The sequence below is a fragment of the Centroberyx gerrardi genome, chromosome 3 (genome assembly GCF_048128805.1).
Source record: "Centroberyx gerrardi isolate f3 chromosome 3, fCenGer3.hap1.cur.20231027, whole genome shotgun sequence".
Lineage (NCBI taxonomy): Eukaryota > Metazoa > Chordata > Actinopteri > Beryciformes > Berycidae > Centroberyx > Centroberyx gerrardi.
In genome coordinates this window covers 14492904-14518160 of record NC_135999.1, presented here as the reverse complement: position 1 = coordinate 14518160, position 25257 = coordinate 14492904, and the positions used below count along the sequence as shown (strand labels likewise).

The 25257-nt window shown below is 41.6% G+C and overlaps 1 protein-coding gene across 5 annotated transcripts in view; it reads left to right on the top strand.

The window, feature by feature from the left end:
• The window catches only part of lrba (LPS-responsive vesicle trafficking, beach and anchor containing), a 193755-nt gene that overhangs the window by 92079 nt on the left and 76419 nt on the right, over positions 1-25257 (top strand). For 3 of the 5 annotated variants that reach the window (XM_078289964.1, XM_078289969.1, XM_071923410.2), the window contains exons 36-38: positions 6103-6269; positions 20412-20536; positions 20857-20871. In XM_078289964.1, coding sequence (XP_078146090.1) covers positions 6103-6269; positions 20412-20536; positions 20857-20871 — 307 coding nt within the window. The remainder of the gene's footprint in view (positions 1-6102; positions 6270-20411; positions 20537-20856; positions 20872-25257) is intronic. The other 2 variants (XM_071923412.2, XM_071923411.2) reach the window with 1 other exon arrangement.

The following is a 25257-nucleotide window of genomic DNA, read 5'->3' as shown; positions in this document are numbered from 1 at the left end:
AAGCACTCTTGTTTTTAGTTAGACAGCAGCACCTAACGCCAACCAAGGCATCGGAAAAGAGAATAATTCAATACATAAAAACAAATTTATGTTTGCTCCCTGTCAGAGTTCATATCCTTGAGAAGGCAGTGATAGAGGAGCTTTGTGATTTAGATACCCGTTTGCCTCAGAGACATAACAGATGCTCTCTCTCTCTCTCTTCTTTCGCTCTCTCTCTCTCTCTCCTCTCTCTCTTTCTCCCTCTCTCGTTCTCTCACTCTCTGGCTCTCTCTGTCTCGCTGTCTCTCTCTCTCTCTCTGGGACAGAATTGAGTTATCTTTGGCCCTGGGAGTAAGTTATTACAGTGGGCTTAGGGTGAAACAGAGATGAAGATAACTAGGGGGAAATCCAATTACCTTTTAGGGTTCTCTATCTAATAGGATCCTTAATGTGAAGGAGATCTGCAGATCGGATGCTGCTGCCCAGCACAGCAAATGATAGACTCTGATATCTTCCAGAGGAGCAGGAGAGAGAGGGAGGCCAAGAGATAGAAAGAAGGAGAGAGAAATCGAACTCCCTCTTTTTATGGGGCTGTTCATTAGGGATGAAATGTGGTGGGCTCAGGGGCACAAGGGCAGATAAGAGGGTCCAGATAGGGAAGAGTGAGCAAGACCCAAGTCATTTCTATTCTTTCTTACCCTTCCCTTCTGCTCGGTCTTGCTCTCTTTTTATACACCCCTTTGATTCATCCTCTGCTGTTATAGGGAGTAATTGAATTGACTGTCTGAGAGATCCTATGAAAGCCAGACGATAGCAGCTAATTAGTGCTTGGCGTCATTGTCCTCCCTCCGCTGAGCTTGTAAAGCGATCTGCTCCTTCTCCCCGAGTTAATGACATTAACATTGAGCTGATGCTCATTATGTTCTATCATAATAGCACTGGTACTGAACAGCTCTCTGGAAACCTGTGCATCACAGAACAGAGAGCTCGGGCAAACATCTAATGGCCAACGCTGGCTCAGTTCTGCAAGTTAAAAATAACCGGCAGGCAGATCAGTTTGTGATTTCAGTCGGTGAAGAAATCCCTTTGTTGAACAAAACCTTTTTAAGATAATTAGTTTTCTCGTTCAAAAAGACAACCTGCTGAACAAAGGTTACCCAAGCAGACACAAAGACAGACATACACACAGTACCAGAGTACCGTAACCCCCGCATGCTATTTACAGCACATCAGTCCCGGCACTTGGACTGATAGCTGCCACCAACTGTAGCTAGCTGTCATGTAGTCGTCGCAGCTGTGATGTATGTCAACAGCGCTGGACGCCCAGGCATCTCGCCGTGGTCAAAATCTGCTGTCTAGAGAAAGAGAAAGAGCAGCGGGATTCAGAGTGGGAGAACTGGGGTACAGAAGACAGTGGGGGAACAGTAGTCTCAGTCCCGGTGTCTTGTCAGCGTAATGAAGTCCCCAGGTACCTCCTCCGCAGCTCCCATCATTATGTGCGACCAGCTGACCCCGAAATATGACTTTACTTCACAGTTCCCTTTGTTTCACTCTGACACAGTACAGTACTACTGCAGTACTACTCTGAAATTTAGACCCCTTTTTTTGTTGTGATTTGTCACTGGGAGAATGTTGTTCGATTAATTTCTTGAGCAGTTGAAGGTGTACGCTCACAATTTTGAATCAAAATAAAGTTTTTACGTTGCAATGAAGTGATTCTCTTGCTTAAATATTGGATTTCTGAGCTGTGTCAGTATGTGGTTCCATTAAATGGGCTTGTGATACACGTTTTATTGCAGAGAAAATTAAGTCTCCACATGGTACTTAAATTTCTTTTTGTTGATAGAGATTTGTTTTGCACATTCACCCTGAGGTTGGTGTCACTGTCCTGTATTCATGATTTCATGCAACAGCCACATCCATAGGACTTGTATTTTTCATCTGGCCGCCTCCTTCCTTCATTTGACTATTTTTCACCTCCAGACGACAGTTTAACACGTATGATTTTTCACGTGGCATGACCTTGAAGCAGAACCGGAGTCGTAGTGCAAGACGGCAACAACTCAGACTGATGGTGGCGAGAGGAGGGTGCGGTTTTGCAGAGACGAGAGGTTTCTGGGTAGAAGAGATGAAGAGGCTGCCAACCAAGCATGGTGACCAGTCCATTAAAGAGCAGCCACAGACAGTGGGAGGGGAGGAGGAGGGGGAGGAGGAGGGAGGAGAGAGATACTTTGATAAGTGTTGCGCCTGCGTTAACCTTGATGGCCGCTAGCAAGGGGCCGATGCCAGCAGCAGGGATCTGTTTCAGCTGGATTAGATTATTTTTTCCTGCCGCGCTCTGGGAGAGGAGGAAAAAAAAAATCAATACTTGGGAGCGCAGCATGACAGGGGCATCATTTCAGAATTGAAGTGGCTGTCAGGCATTGTCATTTGGTGACTTTTGTTCGCCATTGTACTTTTAAGCCCTCATTTTTCTCCCCCTCCTCTTCCTTTCACTCGTTTCTTCCCTAGCCCATTGTCTGAATTCCCCCAGTGGCATTTTATGTTGCAATTTGAAAACTCGAGGGCAAGAGATCAAGTGCAAGAGAATCTCTTTGAAACCAATTGGTGGACTGGTTCAGCATCTCCTTTTGTTTAGCGACCCCCATCCTCCTTTCTCATTTCATCCTCTTGTCTCCCTAGACCTCCATTGTGTTCCACGAGGAATTCCTTATTTGTAGTGTATTTGCATTCTCTGATACCAGACAAGGACAAGCCTGATGTCTCGCCTTCCTCTGGACAGTTTCTCTACCCGTTTGTAAATGAAACCCTCCGGGAGTGCTTGTCGACGGATGTGAGAAATTGGAGATGCATGCGGAGCGATAGCCCAGCCTTGGAGAGCGTGTAGCCCTGATGTGCCACCAATGTCAAGAGATTGCAAATCAAGTGCTTTAATAACATCTCTGCTGGTTTTGTTTCTGCCTCCTGTTCTCCGACAGAACCTTGAGACCCTGTTTTTGTCAGTCGCAGTGTTGAAGGCTCGCTGTGGCATGGCAACACCACTAGGCCTTGCTCTGTCACTCTAATTGATAAACATAGGGCTGATATGTTGTAATGAGCCTCCATTCTCCGGCCTATTATACTGGTTAACCCTCTCAACCCACAGAGGGAGAGGAGGAGGGGAGCCAAGGCATCATCTGACAACAACTACAGCATTTAGATGGGGCTGACATCATTACAACACTGCGACTGTGAACTCTTCCCCCCCCTTTCTTCCCCCTGCTTATTATTTGTAGAATCAGCATAGCAACAACATGACCGAGCGGCAGTGATAACCACAACAGTTATTTTTAACAACGTAAAGCTTGTGTGTGTATTATGTTCTGGTTTGAAAGGAGCTTGTGTAAGGTGATTAATATGCATGTGTTGGAATGCCTTGTCCCTGCATGCGCTTATCGCCATTTTGTGTCATTATGTGATTTTAGCGATGATTAGCGCTCTTTCCACTCCCCGGCTTCTCTCAAGTCACTTCTCCAGCGGCCCGTTTTCCTCCCCAAACTCTACACACATCCATAGTTATTTATTTGAACCGTGGATGAATTGTGGGAGACACGACTCAATGTAATTGACTCGATTAATGCCAGCCATTATCATTCCGTCTTCACCGAGCTGTCTCCTCCGGCGGAGCAGGCACCCATGCTGGCCGACCCTGTCAGCCAGGCCATGTAATGGAAGGTGCTGCCCATGATTACAGTGTCGCAAGTCATAAAGGTCTCACTGCCAGCGAGTTGTACCCTGGTGGTAGTCTGGGTAGGAAGCTTACAGAGCATGGCCCGCCTTCCCTTTCCCTCAGCTGCACGCCTTCAAGCTGGTAAATGGTGGTACTTGTTTGTGAACACGTCTTTTTATAGTCCTTTCACTGTCAAAACACACACACCCCAACCTCTGCAGTTACTCCAAAGGAGGCGTCCTAGTAATTGCTAATTGCTTTCTGCGAAATGAGTTGAAGGAATGGTGTGTTCGAAAATGCTTCTTCTTTCAGGTTCTGCTCAGTTTCTGCTCTCGGTTGTGTCAGTGGACCCGAATGGTACAATGGAGGAAGGTTTAGTTGTTGAATACAAGCCACCTCAGCACAAGTCCTTCATAATAACCCGGCATATTCTCTGACTTCACATCCACGGAATGACCCCCGGAATTAACAGTGACTTGTCTTTTCCACTTTTGAGCAAACTGAACTTTGGCTTTTAATGGCACTACTTATGTGTTCAGCTTTTTTTTGGTTGTTATTTTAGGGGTGAGACTGTGAATTTGGCCTTTTCTCCTGTAGTCGACTTTGGCTTGGGATATGAGAAAAGCCCATTACAGCATGGAGGGTTTGGGTGTTTGGGCAGGCTTGACACAGAGGTGATGAAGTGTTTGTTTATGGTTATGAGTCTGAACCCAGCACTGCTGATTAGTACTGCAGACTTTACATGTCTCAGACAGGAGCAGATGGAAATGGACTCTTTATAGGCCTACTACTTACCTGTTTAGAGGATTGGAAATCCACTGAACTGTTTATTATAGGGAAATGCATCATTCACATAATCATGAATGCAATTTCAGATTTTTATTTCTGTGAAGTGTTGCTCTGTTGTCTTAGATTGAGCTTTTTCTTTTACATGTTTTCTGTTTGTGGCACAAAATATATTATGCAATATTTAGATTTTTTCCGCTTTGTTGGAATTGTAAAATTCCAGGATGGAATTAGAAGGATGGAGGATTGGAAGTACAATCCTTTCTTTTGGTTTGCCTTTCTCCCATCTCCCATTCCTGCTTGCCTCTACTTCCACTGATCATGATTAATGGACAGACAACGGACTCTCTCTCTCTCTCTCTCTCTCTCTCTCTCTCTCTCTCTCTCTCTCTCTCTCTCTCTCTCTCTCTCTCTCTCTCACTCACACACACACACACACACACACACACACACACACACACACACACACTCTCACACACACACACAGCAATGCATTCTGTTTTTAACATTTGAAACATTTAGCCGGGGATCCCTTTCCCATACCCCCTTTATTTCGCTGTTTCCCGGGTCATCATGCTGGAAGGTCAAGGCCCACTCTAATGCCATACAAAGAGACATAGATTGATAATTAAGGCCCAGTAGCCTGCAGAAAAGCCCCTCTAATGTGATTTATACCTATAGATTTTCTGTCAGATATGAAATGTTGTCGTTCAAATTGAAGAGGAGGACCCATTATAAAGCACTTTGCTGGCTTTACTGGTAACTTTGGGAAAGCAGGTTGCATTTGTTCAGCCATGCATCTGGATTGATAGTTACTGTATGATTGTTATACCAATGGGTTAGCTTAAGGTTAATTTGATAAGGACAGCAATATACAACTGATGCAGCATTAACAATTGAATCATGAGTTTTCATTATTGATATTGCAGCCTTCTTGTTTTGGCAGCCGCCCTTAGAGCATGCAGAAGAAAACACAAATGGGCCATAGCAAGCATAATTATCCATGTTGCTAGCCGTTGCCATAAGAAGCACATGTTGTTGATCCTTTTTCCTTCATCTATTTCTCTTATGTTCGTCCTTACACAGAAATACAGCTTTAAAACAAATCTTCCAGAGTGGGTCAGCACTTTGGGTCTGCAATCAGAATTGTTTTTGAAACAGATGGAAAATCAAAGCACTGTTTCAAATTATGGCTGTTATTTTCAGTAGGTGTTTTAGCTTTGCCATCTCCACAGGGTTCAAAGGCTCATTCTGATAACAAATTCCGACAGAGAAAAATGTTCTCCCTGTGCATTGTGGGTATTGTGTGATTTGGTGTGCCGGAGGGCATTAGTAAATACGTGTCCACTGTTATTAATCACCATGACACGAGGACAGAAATGACCCTATGCTTTTCATTTGATTCTAGTCAAGGTAGAATTTCTATACATAAAAAAACAGTTGTGTTAGGGTCTGTATTGTTCCTTCTTATAGTCTTCTTTAGGCCATATGTCTTATTTACCAGACAATAATACAATTTACTCATGTACTATATGATTAAATCTCTTGATTCATATATTTACAATGCTAACAGTCGTGATACCTCCAGTTGCAGTGTATATGATGTGTTTCTGCTCTCTCCTGCCCAGTCTTACTGCGCTCAGTACGCAGCAGAGAAGCGAGATGAGGAGAAGATGTGTGACCACCTGATCCGAGCCGCCAAGTACCGCGACCATGTGACCGCCACACAGCTCATCCAGAAGATAGTTAACATCCTGACTGACAAACATGGAGCCTGGGGAAACTCCTCCATCAGGTAAAACACAGCCCGTGCCCTAGCTATAGAGTACTAACCATGTTATTTTTTACATTCTAACGTTCTCATTTTACAGTGAGTACAGTGACACTGAAGAATTTGCTGGCAAAAACATTTTAAAATTCATTATAATGGAAAAACCTTTTAAGGTACCAAGTGCCAAGACATTTTTAACAGACAATAAAGTTACAATGTTACATTGAAGTGAAGCATTGTCTGCAAATGCATTTAATCACCAAGAGGATGCACCTGTTTTTATTTTTTTATTTTTAATGATTCACGTTCAGAGCATTTAATGCTTGAAAAGCATTCAGACCACTGTAATGGTTTTAATCTCATTATATGAGATATATAATCTTTCTCATCCCCCAATAGTCATGAGTTTGATTGAATTAGCTTTGCACTGGTGGAAATGTCAGCTTTGGGATGTATGATCCATTGACTTTGGAGAGAGATGAAAGCCATTTAAACAGCTCTGTGCCCATTAAGAACAGAGGAAACCCTATCCTCTGTGTTTGTTTCATCAAATAGGCAGCAGAATCCAATGGAGCTATTCCCTAATGATGGCTGTTTGTGCAGGTAGTGTGTAATGGTGAGCTGGAGAGACGGCCGCTGGCTCACGCTTGTTAGGCTCAACCAACTCTCCAGAGACTCGTCTGGCGAGGCTCAGTTTGCCATTGGATCAGGACTCTATCTTTCGCTTTCTTTGTTTTCCTTTTTCTATTTTTTCCTCTTATTGTCTCCGGATATGCTGTACTTTGTAGTTTTTTTTTTATTCCTTGATTCCCATTTCCCTCCCACCTCTCCTCGTTCCATCTCTTTTTGTCTATTAGCCTGCATGTGTACTCACACAAGGCTAGGCTATTTGCTATGGAGATTGTGTTCTATGAGCCCTGGCCAGACACTCCCCCATTACCGGCCCTTTATGCCGTTGTGCTATTGATGGTTTTCCTAATGGCTGCCGATGGGTGCGGGGAGCCACTGGCACCGGGCCTTGGAGTGCAGCGCTCTTTTAATAAATCACAATCAGTCCCGTGCCATTACATCAATATTTTTGGTCAATTACTGTGAAGGTCAGGTGGTGCAGCTTCGCACCAGAGCCCGTGGCATGCGGGCATAGCAGAAACATCTGGTGCCGCAAACCTCAGAAAAGAAAATAAGTAAGAGGAGGAGGAGGAGGAGGCGGACACAGAAAACAAACTTACACGCGTACCTGCATACCTACAGGCATCCTAACATAAGAGACGTTCTGTACACTGTCACATGTCCACACAGACACATATACACACGCACACACACATGCACACACAGAGGTTTAAATATGTGGCGCTGCAACATCCCTCCCGGTAAATACGAAGGGGAGGGGAAGAACGGATACACACATACAAACACACACCCTTTTTCCAGCCGTGAAAATGAAATCCAGGAACACAAAGACAATACGCAGCTATGATTACGACCTTTTGTTGCTGGGGTGTAAAATCCTAGCCTGCCTGCTCACACTCCATAAAAACGTATTCCCCAAAGTTTCCATTCAATAAACGGTCTGAAAATGAAAATATTATTTTCTCACAAGCTGATGGGAATTGTTGTTTCCTCACGGCAGGCATCTAATATCTTCTGACACAGTGTGACCCGCCTGAATGCAATTTGTGTCTTAATATCCAGCTTACAGCGGCCCTGGCCTCTGGAGAAAAGAGGTGTTAGGTGATTTTCCCTTTTTTCTTTTCCCCCTGCTTCATCTTTCCTCTGTTTCTCTCTGTGTTTCTCTCTCCCTCTCTCTCTCGCTTTCACAACACAATTTTCCCTCTTTCTTTGTTTCTTTTTCTCTCACTCCTCGTCCTTTCTTGTTTCACCATCTACTTCAATTGCATTACTGGGTGTCCAGGGAGGTTTCCCTCCACCAGACAAAGGAAGCATCCATCGTTTTTCTGCCCTTGTCTGTCATCGTGTGTCAAGGGATAGACGGATCCACAGACAGATGGACGGACAGACAGAGCGACTACCTGTTCATCCATACATTTCTGTCACAGTGCCTTGAGACTCAGGTGTACAACATGCCAGCCTGCTGTCTGGTTAAGAAAAAAACAAAAAAAACTGCCAGAGTAAATGAACAGCTAGCAAGGTGGCCGCAAATGAAACAACTGGCAGATGTCATTTTTTTCTCCGCATCCCTTCAGTTTTTTTTTTTTGTTCCTCCTTTTCTTTGAGCTTGGGTCCACTGAGCATCCAGACTGCTGTGGTGTTTATTTGGGTCAGGAATCATCTTTCATGTATATGACACCTAGGCAAAGTAGACGGACAGAGAGGGGAGATGAGGGCAGATGATGGAGAACGCCAACTCACAGTCTCCGGGGACGCGCACTACTCTCCTCTTTTTCCCCTCTCATACCTTCTCTTTATTGCATTCTAATAGGCTGACTAATGTACCATGGAAATTCACTCTGGATGCAGGAAGCGGGGGAAGTAAAAGGAAGGTGGCTGCAGCTGAAAAAAGATGTGGAGTGTGATGTAGAGACAGACATACATTTTTTTTTTTTTCGGAGTTGTTGATGATAATCTACTGATCTAGCCGATCTGTTTGGGGTAAATGGATAAATGATTTGAGACGTGCTGAATTAGTGTGGAGGTTTAGGTATACTCTTTGGCATTTTGTGTTACTCTTCCCTCTTGGAAAGGCTGCCATCAGCTGCCTTTTTATTCCCTCTTTATTCCAACATTCTCTACCCACTCCCTACCTACAGCTAGTATCCCCAAACACACACACACACACACACACACACACACACACACACACACACACACCTCCACCACCAACTCCTCTCCCTCTGCTCCTCCTCCCTCATATAAGCAGCTCATTTTCTGCAGCACCACTGCTCTAATGGACACCCTTAGGCTAGAGGCTTCCCAGCCAAGGGACATCCATCTTTTGGCGTGTCACGCTCCCGCCCGGCAAAAAATCTTTGTGATGCGCACTCCAATTTTTCTTCAGTAAATCAAATCTTCCTTCCTTCAGAAAGACGAATGCTTTGGGGTTGGGGTGTTATAGAGAAAATCAATGCCGGCAAAATTGAAACAGTATGCCCCCGTATTGATCGGCCTTGTGAGATCGAAAACGAACAGCTTTGTAACTGTTCAGCTGGACAGTTAGCTGACCTGTAATGGACAAACTATTGATATTAGCATTACTATTTTATCTTGTAGTATGTCATTTCACCACCACACTACTGAGGGAAAGGACCCGGAGCTGAACATTCACAGTTAGTGCCAGAAAAGGGGTTTTTCCTTCTCATCCACTGATGACATAGTAGGTAGAATCAAATGGGGTGTACAAAATCTACTGTTATGTTGTGTCCCTCCTGACTGTGGAGTGTTTTGTTATACCACTCCTATATACACTTCTTTTGGCAAAAATAGCTATGGACAAAGCAAGATATGCAAATAATTTATCAAGGGAATATTACTGTCTTCACATAACATCCCCAGTAGAATTACAACATTGTATCTGATGCAAAAACTACATTTGCAAGCACTGAGGTGCAGAGACAAAGTAGTGTATCCGTTATCCAGTACCTTCTTTCTACTTTTACTTCACACAACCAGTCAGACCTCTGCTGCTCATTGTCCTGTAGTCATGACAGGCCTCATTAGTTTTGGCCTGCTCGTTAAGCCCCAGCTTCCAGGTTGCAACTGTGCATCACCCGCCCAATTAATTTATTAATTGTGTTCTGAAGATCCCATAGAGTTATGCTAACTAGTACGAGTCACCTTAAATTCTGGATATACAAGATCACATATTGCAATTTATTGTAAATAAATGATTGCATGAGGAGCTGCAGCAACCAGATTCTCCATTTGTATGCATTCACTCCAGACTTAAATCACAATTATGATACATAATACTGAATGTAATGCATGTGTTAAAGCTAAGGTCTGCACAGTGTCTCTGTGTTGCTTTATGTGTATGTTTTATGGACACACTGTACATTACGCCTGTGCTGGTACTGCGCACGCAAAGCTGAAAAAGGAAACTGGGACTCCAGCATGTCAATGGAGATTATAACCATAGCAAACAAGAACATAACTGTTTAGAGTACCTGCGACTGTCGGAAATGCACGACACGAGAGGGACAGGAAGACTGAGATAGAGAGAGAGAGAGAGGGAGAGAGAGATGCAGAGATGGAGAGAAAGATGGGTAGAACAGGAGAGAGAGAGAGAGAGAGAGATCTGCTGCTGGAGCATCAAAACTTGAGAGACAGAGAGAAAGACAAGACAGGGACATTTTCTTTCCACATCCTTTCCTCTAGCTGTATACTGAGCCTTACTGATGAGTGATTGTCCAAATCTGGATGTAAAGGTTCAGAGTGTGTCTTGTTTGCTGAATGGAAAACTCTGCAGCTGCAGTCTTATCTGTCCATCAGGTTCCCTTTGTTGTATTTGGGAACAGCGTAAACACCGGGTTTGGATGCCCAATTTTTCTTCACCTTGTACTATCGTATACTTCTGATTTTCCAATGGGAATTATTAATTTATTTACTATACTTTTCTATACTGTATTTAATACTTATTTCTATATTAAGCTCTATATCTAAGAAAACATATAAGAAAATATATAAGAAAACTAAATTTTACTAAAGGATTTCAACAAATGAAATTCAATTACGGTGGTTGTCACAGTAAAGATACAGTTGATTGTTTGTTGGTAATAGATAGATAATCTCCAATATCAGACTATATTTACATTGGAAAAAAAAAATGATAGTCATTTTTTTCAGCAATATTTAATTGTTCATTCTTAACTGGTAATGGTTTTTGGTTTGCTTATAAATACTTGCGGCCTAAGCACAAACATGACCTGGTGTACTGAGCAGTGGCAGCTGTGGAGATCCGCAGCTCCCGTCTCATCCAAGGAATAGACAGTTGTTTCCTTTAGTCCAGATCGGACTACTTCAAAACCAATTAGCCCGGAGTTTGAGTTGTGGTCATCCATCTGCCTGGATATAGCCGTAAACATCATAGCATAAACACACGGCCTGAAGAAAGGCGAGCCTTCGGTTATGTTCATCTTTGTAAACGAGGCCCTCGGTATCATGCAGAGATCTCCCGCACCAAAGTCCTTAAACGGGTTTAAAGCAAAACCTTCTGCCTCATTAATCATGCACAGTGACATGTGTCTGGGACAGAAAAGTTGTGACATGGAAAAAAGGATGTTCAGTAAATCTCCGGGGAGCATGTTCAAGTTTGACAGACGTGCATTCCATCAGTTACATAAAATAACGTGCCTCGGCAAGGCCCTACCGTGCAGTCTGGTTTATGGATATGAATTAGAATATAGCCTTAATGATAACATTTACCTCTACTGTATATACAGTACAGTGGCTGGGGCTGTAAGGAATAGTAACAAAGTGTCATGGTGGAACATATTAACGGCTGATGATGTCCATATGTTAGCATGGCTAAGTGTTACGATGTAGGCCGGGACTCAAAAAATTAAAGTCATTGGGCCATTTGAAAAGGAAAAAATGCAAAGGATTTAGTTGAATTAGTACTTTTCATCATGATAGTGGAATTTGTTCAGTGATTTGTTTTATAATTTCTATTTCACATGTGCGAGTGTACTGTACATCCATGGATAGTGCATTGACTGATGTATATGTACAGTGATAAGTTGCCATAATGCGTCACCTAAAATGGAGATGAGAGGTGACAAGGGGCTTTCTGTGGAGCCCACTTATCTCTCTTAGAGCCTCTTCTTTGTCTTTGCACCGTCCCATCCGCTCCCCTCTTCCCAGCAGCTCAGACATGTAATGGAATCCTTGTTATAAAGCGTGAAAGAAGGCCTCCATCCCAGAAAGACCAATTACACCATCCTGCCTCACTGCTCACAGCCCAAGCCCGGTGCGATTCTGTAGCAACTCTCAGATTTATGAGTTTCATATACCCTTAAGAAAGTATATGGCCTTGGTGGAGCAAGGTCACGATAAAAAGGTGCTGATCAATATCTGAATGAAAAGCCATTTGGGAAGTTTTTAGGGCTTTTTTTTTCTTTCTCCCTGGATGCAATATCAGCAGAGTATCGATTGTCAGGGGCCAGTAGTTAGTCAAAGGCTATCTCCTTTGACTAACCCCTTTGCAGTGTGTCAACCCCCCTCTTTCTCTTGATAGATTGGTATGCTTCCAGCCACTGTAATTACACCATGGGACCAGCAGGTCATTTATTTTGCTACTTTCACCATTTGCCAAAAAATCACCTTTATCTTTAGAATCCAGCGCGTTCTTGTGCAACGGAAGCAGGAAAATGGGCACATAAAATACCGATGTCCCCTGCGTTGAGAGCGGAGGAGTGAGGATCATCTTTTACTCATAGACCATCAGCTTTTATTCTTGTTGTAGATTTACTCTGCCATCCCCATCCTCTCTGTCTTGGGTTCAAGTTCAGCACCACCCTTGAAGAATAAGGCTAGAAGAGTTTCTAAGCTTTATGATCTTAAAAATTGATATTGAAAATGGAGAAAAAGACACTCTTAATTGGTTATTTTTATTACTATTCTTTATTTTAGTTTATTTTCTGTGAAGAGATAACTTCATGGGCATTATAGTTAGCCAGACCTCTGTTTATATGATTATATCACCTTGGCAGTGGAAGTGCTGCACTTGACATGATTACATGGCACACACACACACACACGCACGCACACTCATTGTGCTTTAAGTGCTGTATAATGGGCACAGCCGTATGATGGAGAGAGGGGAGGAGGGGCTCATGAATAGCAGACAGCCTTGCTAGATGAGATTGCCAACCCTTGTGGTCCTGCATCACACGAAAGCAAGACACACAACAGACTAGCATACTGAGTACGGAGGAGAGGGGACATCGCTGAGTTTATTGTTTAATGAAACCATTAGCAAACATCGTAGCCTAACCTGGCAGATGGGTTTCACGTTATGAATTTTGCGTAGTTTCGTAATTAAACATGACTTTATGGTGGTTTGCGTTTTAAAAAGTTGCATGAAATTGCATGTTCCCAGAGCTGTGCTTTTTGAGAGACCCATCAGATGGTTGTGACATTTGAGGTGTAAGGTTAAAAGATGGTCCCGTGCTTGTGTTATAAATGTGAACTTTAAGACTGACAGAACCCTCTTCAGATTCCCAATCTCAGCTGACCTTGAGCTGCTCCACTGTGTTTTCTTTTGGGCTGCGTTTGGAAAGCCGGGTGTGAGTTGAGATTTGTCATAGCATTCAAGATCAGCTCTGAAAGCTAGAGGTCAGGAGATTATTACAATAGGCCAGTAATGGCAGAATTATGCAACTCCGGTCCAGTGGATGCCCTCATTACCTACCAGTACTAGTGATAGATGACCTTAAATGCATGTTGTCAAAATCACAGAAAAATGTGACTCTTCATCAAAAATACAGATGGTGGCACTTCAGTGCTGAGCAGTAGAAGTCCATATATTCTATTTATTATGTAGTTGATGCATAGATATCATATCATTTTCTTTCGGCACACTTTGAAGCATTTTTAACATTATAGAATAGTGTGACTAAAATCAAGTAGGAGTCCTGCAACATTATTTATTTGAATGAAAATAGATTTTTCATCGCATGACCCCAATCATTTCTTTGGTCAATATTTACTACCTTACTAAGCACAAAATTTTTCCTTATACCTCCCATGAAAACTGATATAATTAGTGTTTAATTTCCTGGCTCTTTGTTGGTGAATTTACACTGAGTGTAATTGCTGCTAATTGGAAGCTGCACGCTAAGCTGGTGGTAATTAGGGCTCTATTTGCATTATTTCATTTGGCTGCACTGCATCGGGAGAGTCTGGAGCCTTTTGCCTCCCACCCATGGGACTACTTTGATCCCCACAAGCCGGTGATGTTAGAGAAATGCAATATCACTCCCTCTTTTCAGCTCTCTTTTTGAAAGCTCTTGGATAAATTGGAGTTAATTGGGAGGAGTGGTGGGTGCTTATGTTGTCTCGCTACTTGAGAGTATGAGCACTCTTGCATGTGAAGAGGAAATTCAATGAAAACGGAGTAAACAAGAGTGTCAAAACCAGGGGATGTGAAAGCACACTGACCTTGCTGCAGCGTGAGTTAATGACTCTCACTGAACTCACGCAAATCTACACTATAATGGTACAAGGAGTTGTTCGGAAAGAAAAAAAATATTGTTTTTCCTTCCTGTGTCAGATAATAATTCATTGGCTTACATCTTAGCCAAGATTTAGATTTTCAGCTTTACATTTTTTTTTCTCTAGTAGACAGAAAGTGTAAAGTACTTTTGCATGAGACGTGTTTTAACTGATTTTTTTCATTACAGATCTGATCTAGCGTGGATCATTTATCGCATGATATTTAAATTCATATTAAAAACAGACAAATTAAATGACTTGATCCTGTCATTAATAATAAGGATGGGCAAAATTACATCAGGGAAGTCATTTAAGGGCATAAGATGGAAACGTCGGCAGCTCTGTGACCCTAACATTACCTCGGGTAAATCTCGTAAACAACATTAGGTGAGGTGAATTAACATACACACATGTAGATGGTCTCCTGCACACTTCATTTGACTGGGAAGGATAAGCATTAATGCACATGTAGAACATCACTTTGGCAAGACTTAATCATGCCAAACAATTTCAGTGGGAAGGTATTTGGTCCTGTTTCATTTTAATTTAAGTCTGGAGGTACCATCGAAGCGATCGCTGCCACCATTTGACAAAGAGCTAGTGCTCAAGCAACCAGTCCTCAACATGACAAATCCTCAATCTATTCCCGCTCTCCCGTTTCTTCTAAACACATGGTTTATGCAAATCAAAGCAAAATGATCTCGGGGATAGCAGCAATGTTTGAGCAATTTGAGGGTTGCCAATGGGGGCTGGCATTAATGAAAAAAGCAAAGGGAGAAATCTCTTCTGCATATGCAGTCCCACTGACTGTACCCAAATTAATCCAGCAGAAAGGTTATAAATGACTGTTTGTCTGCGCCAAAGTGCAGTCCCCTGAAGTGATGTATGAAAGCATATTCACTCTGCATGTCCTGCTTGCTATGATAAAGGTCATATTCTATAATTTACATAATCTCAAATGCTTAGAAAATGAACCCATGCAAAACAGTAATATTTTCTTTACCCCTCCATGTAAACCCTTGTTTTATACCAGCTTAAAATTTTTTTTTTTTTTTTCAAAAAGCCAATCTGAAGTGAATTATTTAACTAGCAGTAATGATGCTTCACATGTTCTAATATATTGTGAAAAAAAAAAAAAAAAACCTTGAAAGACTGAAAATAGCATTTAAGAACTAAGAGAAGTGTGATGCATCTGCCTCTGGACATCGCGTCTGATTGGATCTTGATGGATGACAATCGTTTGTCCTTGTCAGAAAAAGAACAATTGTGCCATTGAAATAGCAGTGCTATCAAACTTTCAGGACCTGCAGAGAGAATCTATTATCATGTTTAAACTGGCCGTGTGATGAGCTTCCACAGAACGATAAGCCATATTGGCCCTCATACACAACTACTTAGAATCCCATTATTGTGTGATGATTAATGGAGGTTTATGTGACTTTGTTGTGGATTAGGATTGTTTGTTTTAGGGTTTCATGGGTAATATTTTTTTTCATAAAGTAATGCTAAATTGTTTTTACATTTAAGATAAGAAAAAAAAAAAAGATGAAACTTTAATGACACTGGGAAAATTAGGTTGACGCAGCAGCAAATGGTAATGGTGCACAGCAAAGAAAAATAAAATGTAAACAAGAATCAAACAAATGAGGTTTATATAAATGTATGCAATCTGAAATAAGGGTTTAAATTTAATTAAATTTAATATGTTTGCCTTTTAGATAACAATCAATATCATTGACCGTGTTTTATTGACAAGTGCTTTAAAAACACTGGTTATATTCAAGTAATGGGATTTTAGTCATTAGCTGTCATATCATGTTGTCATTTATACTTTTCTGTCAATAAATCTGACATAATTGCTGACTCAGTGCTAGATCATTAGCGATTCAAGATTTTTTTTTTTTTTGACTTGAAATTGCTAAATATGCTTCTTAAACTGCCAATAAGGCGGATAACACTCACCAGAAATGTTTGATAAAATGAGACCTTAATGAAACTGTAGTGTGACCTGTGGTGCCATTCTTGACCCGCAGTCACCCCACTGCTGGCTTTGTTTATTGTTATGTAGTATATAAAAGTTACAGTATGTTTATATTAATCTAATCTTCAATACCTTTAAATGATATACTTGGAAAAAATGATAGATTGAGCCTTGATACTCCCTAAGACACGTGCGAACAGAGGACATGTAAACATCAAATCGCTGCTTACAGCCATTAACGGCGCCACTTTCTGAAACATTGCTCACACATCATTATCTTTAAAAAAAAAAAAAAGCACAAATGGAAAATTATGCTCATACTCATTCACAGTCGTTCTTTTAGTTTTAGTTTGTTCTTGAACTCTTGCAAGGTATTTATTTTCCCATTGACAAACAAACTGAATTTACAGTGTGTTTATGCTGTGCATAGGTCAGGGCTCAGATACTGTAGAGGGCCTAGTTAATGTAGTTCACTTGGCCCTTTTCTCAACACTGTTCTCTCCAAACAACATTTCATTAATCCTGGACTTCAAGCCAGCTCTCATACTGAACACTCCCTACAATTAAACCATTTGTTTAATATGTCACCTAGCCATGCCAAATCTACTTGGACGCCTGCTCTGTTTTGATGTAAATGGACAATTTACTAGTGCAATTGAAATTTTAAAGAGCCCACCAGTAAAATATCCCCTTGCAGTCTGTTGATGCTTTGGGCTTAAGTTTATTAAATGAAGGCACAACTGTTTTGTTTGTACAATTAACTCATTAGGGAGAAAGAGCATCAGGGCCACATAAAAGCAGAAACTTGATCTCCCCCAGTCTTCCTCTGTGTAAATTTACAACTCCAGAGTCCTGAAGAGCATCCAAAAGATGCTTTAAAAGAAATAAAGGTAATTACTCTTTACTACCTCACATAAATGTCTCCCGGACCCTGTTTCATCAGTAGCCAATGTGGTCTACATTAAACAGGTTGGGAACAACTCGGCACTCTCCTACATGCTCCTTAACACAGACAGACTCACACACACACACACACACACACAGCTTGCACACGCACAGCTTGCACACACTAACATACGTTTAAGTATTACACACAATCTCGAGAACATGCGCTCCCTCTGTCTGCGTCTGTCTGCGTCTCTCTCCCGCTGTAATAAGACAGCAGCCGCTTCTTAGCAGGCTTAACGAGACGGCCTCCCAGACACCTTTTATGACCGAACTAATTACTAATTACGCAAGTGGTTTGTGTGAGCCGCAGCACAACGCTGGCCCTTTGTTATTTTAATTGTTGTTATTTTGAAGAATGGTGCTTCAGTAAATTCTGCCAAGGATGCCCCGGAAGGATGGATGAGCTCTGAATAATTTATCATCTTTGTGGAAACACACTCAGTGTGTGGTATGGGGGGGGGGGGTTGCGTAGCGCCGTACATCTCCATTCTTGTTACAGCGGCGCGCTCATCGGGGATTGATGACGAGGTATCCTCCATCGTCCGTCCAGGTCTTCTAGCACCCCATCATTCGGACGTCCATTGTCGCCTGCTCGCCGTGTGCCGGATGAATATGACTGGCGGAGGTAGTTCCCCACGCCGCGACTAATTACTCCGCCCAATGGCTGCCCTCCTGATGGATTAATGTGTATTGTGTGTATCGTACAGACATCCCCCCTCCCTTCCACAGGATGAGAGACGAGTGCGTCCTGATTCGGAGCTGTGCGCCATGCACAACCTTGATAATTATTTTCATAGATGAATGCCATAGGAGGCAGGATGATGAAGTGGCCATTTGCGTACAGAGACTATCACATGCAAACATGGAGCAGGGTCTTTGTGGCTGGGGAGAAATCTGGTCCTGCACAGGCCTGCGTCCCTTGTGTCTCTCCAGCATGCACCCTTCACACACACACACACACACACACACACACACACACATACTTTCACCGCTCTGAATATACTAAATCTATATTCCTGTTTGCCAAAAAATATTTTCATTTCACTACTTGGCAGTCTTCACTTTGCTTGTACAGTGAAGCATTTTTCCTGTTGTAGTTTGTGCTCCAGAACCATTTCCTACACATTGAATTAAATTCCCTCTGCAGAGTGCTTTACATCCAGGCTTAAGAAATGAGCAGTAGCCGCTCTCTTCTTCCTCTTCTCTGCGCTCTCGCCTCATCCTGCCTTTTGAGACAGCTTTTTTTGTCCAGATAAATCAAGTAATTAATGGTTTTCATTAGCCAGGGCATAGAGGTCTTAAAGGACCCGCTTGGAAATTGTATTTATTTTCTTGCGTAAAGCCCCTTCCCCTTTTAGAGGCCCCAGTGTGATCATTGGTGTTGGACTGAAGATTTGTGAGGAGCCTCCGGCCAGAGCAGCGTTCAAGAGTAGATCACATAAAGTATGCTGGGGTTCTCACCTCATAGCCTATGCCACTGAAACCATAAACTGTGTCTTACTGCACCATCACAGGATAAACTGCCACCACTTACTTTATAGATAACCTGGTCATGGATTTTATTGTTAACATTATTTTAGAAATTTTTATATTGTTTTAACCTTGATTTTTTTTTCCTTTTTTTCCCCTTTTGTCAGATATTTTTTTCTTTCACAAAAATCCTTTTCTTTTTAAAACAGTTATTTCATGGCTCTTGCATTGTTTTGCAAGAGTCATGAGATAAGAGCTTTTGTTTTTTTCTGGTTTCAAGGATCAGCATACTTTGAGAAGGTTAGTCTGTGGAATAGCTCAAAAAAACTGGTGTGTAAGTAGGCGGCTTGTGGGTGGCTGTTATCTTGATTTGTATTTCTTGGGTTTTGGGACCCTGTTGCACAATAAAACTTCTTTTCACTTTCACATAGCACAATGGACATGAAGACATTTATTTCACCAAACCATGGTAACTTTGGGACTATTTGTTGCTTAACACCAACCTAAAACCAACCTCAGTACAACCTCAGGACAAACCTAAATACAGATATGCTCGTTTCCTAGGGGTATTTTTCTCATGAGAATATTTAGCACAAGTGAAATAAATGTTTGACTCAAGTCAGACAATCAGAATTTAATCTCACTGAAGACCCAAGCGCATGTTGTTTTGCCCTTCCCACCTGAGTAGTAAATCACTAACACATGAGCTGAGTTTTTACATTCAAGAACTATAGTTTCAAAACGTGTAACTGACAAATGAGCAGCTTTGCTGTATACTAAAAATTAGTTCTTCAGATTAAAAAAGCTTTTGAACTGGAGAAAAAAAACATCTTTGCTGATGTGAGGGGGAAAATGGTTTTCTTATGCTGTGTTGTGCCTCTGGGCCGTATAGGTAATGAATATTTTAGATTATATTTTAATTAAATCCCTTTCAAAATAAAAGTAATATTTCATTATAGACAGGTACTGTACACGCACAATGCTATATGGCAGTGACTCCTCATTAAAAGTTAACACTTTCTTTGCCTTAAGAGTCAGAATGATTTACTGGCCAAGCCGGGTAAAGGGAGATGTAAATTGGGAAGAAAAATGGAGGCTATGGACATTGATTAATATTGGTAATGCTATCCACCCCCTCCTCTGTGTTTGTAATGGCCTTCTCCCTATTCGGCCGGCCGTGGGTCCTGACAAGAGGTATCCTGCTGGGCTTGAAATGAGCCTAGAAAGGGAGCACGTGCCACAAAAAGTGTGTGGAAAATGATCACTCTGTCATTCGCCCCTTCCACTGTGATGTACTCAATGCACCTTCAGAAAAAGAAAGAAGAAAAAAGAGCAAAAATATCTTGGGGACAACACTTTAGCCTCTGAGAAGGAGATATTGTCATTGTCAAGGACAGGGATACAGTGATTTTGGGGTCTAAGCTTGTGTACAAGTGAGAGTTTTGAAAGCGAGATTCTGAGAGTACAAAAAAAAACAAAACGCAGCAAAAACAATGCTGGCTTTATGTACGCTCGGTCGGACCGAGTGCTAATGCTGGGCTGCTATACCATGCTGGCGGGTAATTGCTAACACATGTGCTACCTCTGTCTCGCTGCAGCCGGCCGAGGGAGTTCTGGCGCCTGGACTACTGGGAGGACGATTTAAGGCGCCGACGTCGCTTCATCAGGAACCCCTTCGGATCCACTCACTCGGAGGCTACGCTCAAAGCCGCGGCCGAACACGGTCAGTCCCAGCACCCCGTCCTGCACCCCTGCCTGTTGTATGTGCCGCCTGCCTTGCTCACTTGGTGGTAGCACCGGGTACAAGGCAATAAAAATTAGCCCTACCATTGCAATAAAAGATTTATTGTACCACAAGACACAATAAAATAGCACCCTCATTTGAATTTCACACAGGTAATTTCCTACCTTGCCTCCCATTATGCAAAGAGTGTTAGCATTCCTGTCTTTACTCTGAAATTCTTGTTTGAACTGTGAGTAGGTGTGAAATTTCAGAGATGAAATGTGAATTTTTGTTTATTCTTTTCTCTTGTTGCATGGCAGTGGCTGATATTAATGGTAAGTAACATTCAAGCTCTCCCTTTTCTATTTTTCCTTGTTGCGAGTCTTGCATTTGAATGAAGGGTCATATTGGGATTTTTTCTTTTGATTTTGTCCCTTTTTTCTTGGTTATTTGATTTGCCAATACTGTCATATTATGTCTACAACACATTATTTTGCACTATGTGAAAGGTAAAAAAAAAAAAAAAAAGATTTACCTTTTATGGTCAAAATTAAGGTGTATAATCAAGGTGGATTGATTGAACTAATGTATAGTATAATCATAATACATCCAAGTCATATTTGTTTCGCAGATTTAATATTACGCAGGGGAAACACAATTTATAATTTACAATACCTTGCAGTTGAAGAATGACTCCACATTGTACTTCTCTCACAGATGAGGAAAATTGAATGCGGTTTAAAACAACTTCATCAATACTCTTCTATTACCCAGAATAGAGAGTTGTCATTAAAACCAACAGCATTGATTACCTTTTCCTTTAGCATTGGAATTAGGTCCAATCAATGCTCCCCTTGCTCCATTGTTTCTGCGCACTTGTCCTTAAGAACAGGTGCAGATTTTCAATAAAGTTTGACTGAGAACGACATAACATTCCCAACAGTCACTTTAGCCACAATATCTAAATGACACATGCTCCTGCATTCGCGTTATGAGTCACTTTTCTCTTGTGGAGTGACTGTAATCCCTTATTTCTGCTAAGATAGTATCCTGCCATTCCAGCGCACACCAGGGTTTGCAATTAGAGTCATGCTGTGCCTCGATTTACCAGCTCAATCAATTACTCTCCTCAATAAAGGTCCGTTTCTGCACCAAAAATGTCTTCAATATGTCACCTGCAAAAGTCCCCCTAAATGTGACATCATTCCCAAAGACAAATGGCCAGCGTGACAGGAGTCAATAAGAATGTGATCTAAAAGCAATAAGTGTTGGGGATCCCAGAATCCTGGGAGACTTGCTGCTCTGCAGTAATGGCTGCGGTGTGGAGGCAGCTGGAGAGTGGGACCAGAGAGCAGCTGGTCGTACTTCTGCAGCAAGCCTCTGAGTTTTACCTTGTCTCCATCTTAAATCCTCTCTACCGCCCTGTTTTCCCTTTCAGTGCTAGCTCAACAGAGAGAACCGACATATCACTTGTACTTCTTTATTGAGTTCTATTAGCTGAAGGAAACGTGTCGAAGGTATTCTTAGTCTTTTGCACCGTGAATTTGTCATTCAGATATTCGATATGGTATTCTATTTTATTCTAAACCATTTCAGCTTGCATACTGCATATATTCATCACCGGGGGAAGACAAATTCCTCCAAACGATATTTGGTTTCAAAGTCAGGTCTGTGTAAAAATAGCCACCAGCCAGTAGTGGCAAGGGTATGCTACCTCAAGAGAGCGTATTGCCTGCATGGCTGAAGTATGGGAATATATCATTAAAATAACTCTTTGACATTGAAGCCTGACGGCGTCCATTTTCTGATGTAACCTTTCGTCTTGTTTTAGTCGACCCGACATTTGTTACGGAAGTGCGGCTCAAGACGAGAATGCAGGGCTGAGTTTTCAAACAGAGTACAAAGGTCATATCTGGCTGTAATTATTTTCATCAGATGGAGAAGGAAAATGCAGTCTCACTCTCTAAGAAAATATTTAGTATATGATCAAGCCTGAATTTACCCTATTTTCCAGCTACTTGTGGTAGCACTTTTCAAATCTCACTCACGGTTATGAAATCTGCAGGACTGTTTTGAATTAAATAAATTATGTACAGAAAATAAATTCTTGAGCCACTAACAGAGTTTCCCCTTTTTAAGAACAGGAAACGTTTCGATAAAACCTATCTCTTTTCCATTAAGCATGCAGAAAAACGTGCATTTCTGTATTTAGGATATGGACAACTGTGATCATTCATACCCAGCCAAGATGATTTTCACTGGAGAGCGTGCGGCTGCCAGTAGGGTTGAGTAGGCTGTTATGTATTTATGGCTGGAAAGAGCCATCTTTTCTGGGGATTGATTTGGTCTGGTCCGGGGCCCGTGTACCAGAGGTGGCAGAGTAAATACCTGAAGACTAATGTCTCTGTTCTGGTAATCAATACTCGCCTCATGACCACACTCCTGGCTACAGTCTTGTTAAAAACAAATTTGTTAATTCTGACAATTTAATTGCTGTGACCATGCATGCCTTGAGTTGTATAAGCAGGTATAGTTGAACCTCTCAGTAGGGAAACGGGGTCTTGAAAAAGTGTAACCTGGCTGGGATTTATGCACATTTCTGCTCCTTGTGTGATGAGTGATTAGGTTGAAGTGCCTGGGTGGATATTTTGTTAATGTGGCATACCTGCTCATTGCAGAGATTGTTCATTGTTGGCATTTCTTGTTACAATGCTTGAATGTATACTTAAATGATAGCCTAAAGTTTAAAAAGTGAGATGTTTGTCACGGTTTTGAATATATAATTCAAAACACTGTTTTGCACATCCGATCTTTACTGGTGTTATTGTTATTAGAAATAACAATATTGTTATTAGAAATAATTCTTTATTTCACACCCCACACACTTAGATTAAGTCCAACTGTTGAAACCTTGTGTCGCTAAAGCTGAACAGCCATTTCATGGGCATGCAAGGTTCACATACCCCCCTCCCAACACACACACACACACACACACACACACACACACACACACACACACACACACACACACACGCACACACTGCACCCCCATGGTTGTCAGAATAACAGAATTAAAATGTTTGAATATTTACCTGTGAGGAACAAAACAAGTGAAAAGTTACGACGTAGACCACCACTTATGTGCACATTTGTTTCATCTGTACGCTGTGATATATGGCGTAAATCTAGTTAGAATAGCTTTTCCTGCTACGTCTAATAAATCTCGGTCAAACCATTTGTTCACTAGTTGTGTTGTAGTTAATTCAGTGTATATTATCCTGAGAAGCTATTAATAAATTATGTTTGGGGTAACAGAAGTAGCAGGGTTTTGGATCGCCCCACCACAGGGTGCAGTTGCATCAGATCCTGTGTATTTGTTAAGGGTTCATATGTTAGCAGTGGCTGAACTGTGAGGTGAGAGTTGCTGAGCATGTTTACAATGGAATGCACAGAAGTTCAAATACATCTCTGTTTTTTAAGCTCATCTGACAAGTCCCCTGTCCACTTGCTTGGTGTGAATACAATGGCATGTGGTACGTATTAGGGGAGCTGGTAGTAATTTCAGTGCTGCTAACTAAAGAATTCTCCAGGGAGGCTTAATTACAGGAAGACCATTCTAAATATCAGTGAGCTGCATATTTCCATGACAAGAGATTTTTCAGCCCCGCTCTTCTAACAATTTCAAAGTACACAGCCACATGATGCGGCTGTGCATTTTTAGGAAATGCAACTGATCTCCCCTCAGGTGACGATGAAAAAAATAAAAGAATCCACCAATTATGTGTTCAGTGACTTGATGCATAAAAACTGTGTTGCTTTTACCAGAATGCTGGATTAGAAAACACACACACACACACATATACACAGAGGCTGCAAAAGGACTTGGTGTATTGCCAACTATGTTTACAAAGAGGGAATACTTGCCAGTCCTCACTTTGCACTGTGTACTTGTGTGTGTGGATCCTTACCATGCACCACTGGGGAATGCAGGGCTCTGTAAATGTTTGCAGATTACCATTTTTCTTAAATAATCCATTTGGAACCTCAAGTCATGTTCAGTTGGAATCAAAATGGGCAGTGTGCGACCCTCACTTTGTTAAAATGTGTTTGGCTAATCTTTGGGTGAAATGCCATTTGTTTTGATGTGCGTTTAAGGGCATAATGCAAAGTGAGAGTTGGCTGTGTATTTAGGGTTAGGATTATGTCTTTTGTGTCTGTCGGTTTGTCCTCCTGTATGCAGCTTTCCAAGTTTGATTCAGAAATGCATTGCTCTTAACTTCAAAATCAAATGGCTGCAATCGAGATGGTCAAGCATCGCTGTTGATCAACTTTGCAAGTGATTATAGGAAGGGTAAACCCACTTAAAATCAGTTTTCCTTTTGAAGCCGAAAAAACAACCTTAATGATCTAAGTTCATATTATACATCATACTAAGTAGTTTCAAATTAATGCAAGTTTTATGAGAATAGGTAAATTAATATTTTTCTAAAAATATATTGGATTTTTTGTGTTGATTGTGATGATCACCTGTTGAAAGTCACAGTTTGTCTTTGTATTTACCACTTCACCTCTGGGTAAAAAGCTATAGCCTGAACCAAAGCACAGTGAAAAGTTGCATAGCTCATTTTAAAGGTGGGTTCCATGGCATTTGTGTTTTATTATTTAACACACAGTGACAGGAAATGTAGAGACAGTGAAAACCCACAAAGATCATGAACCGG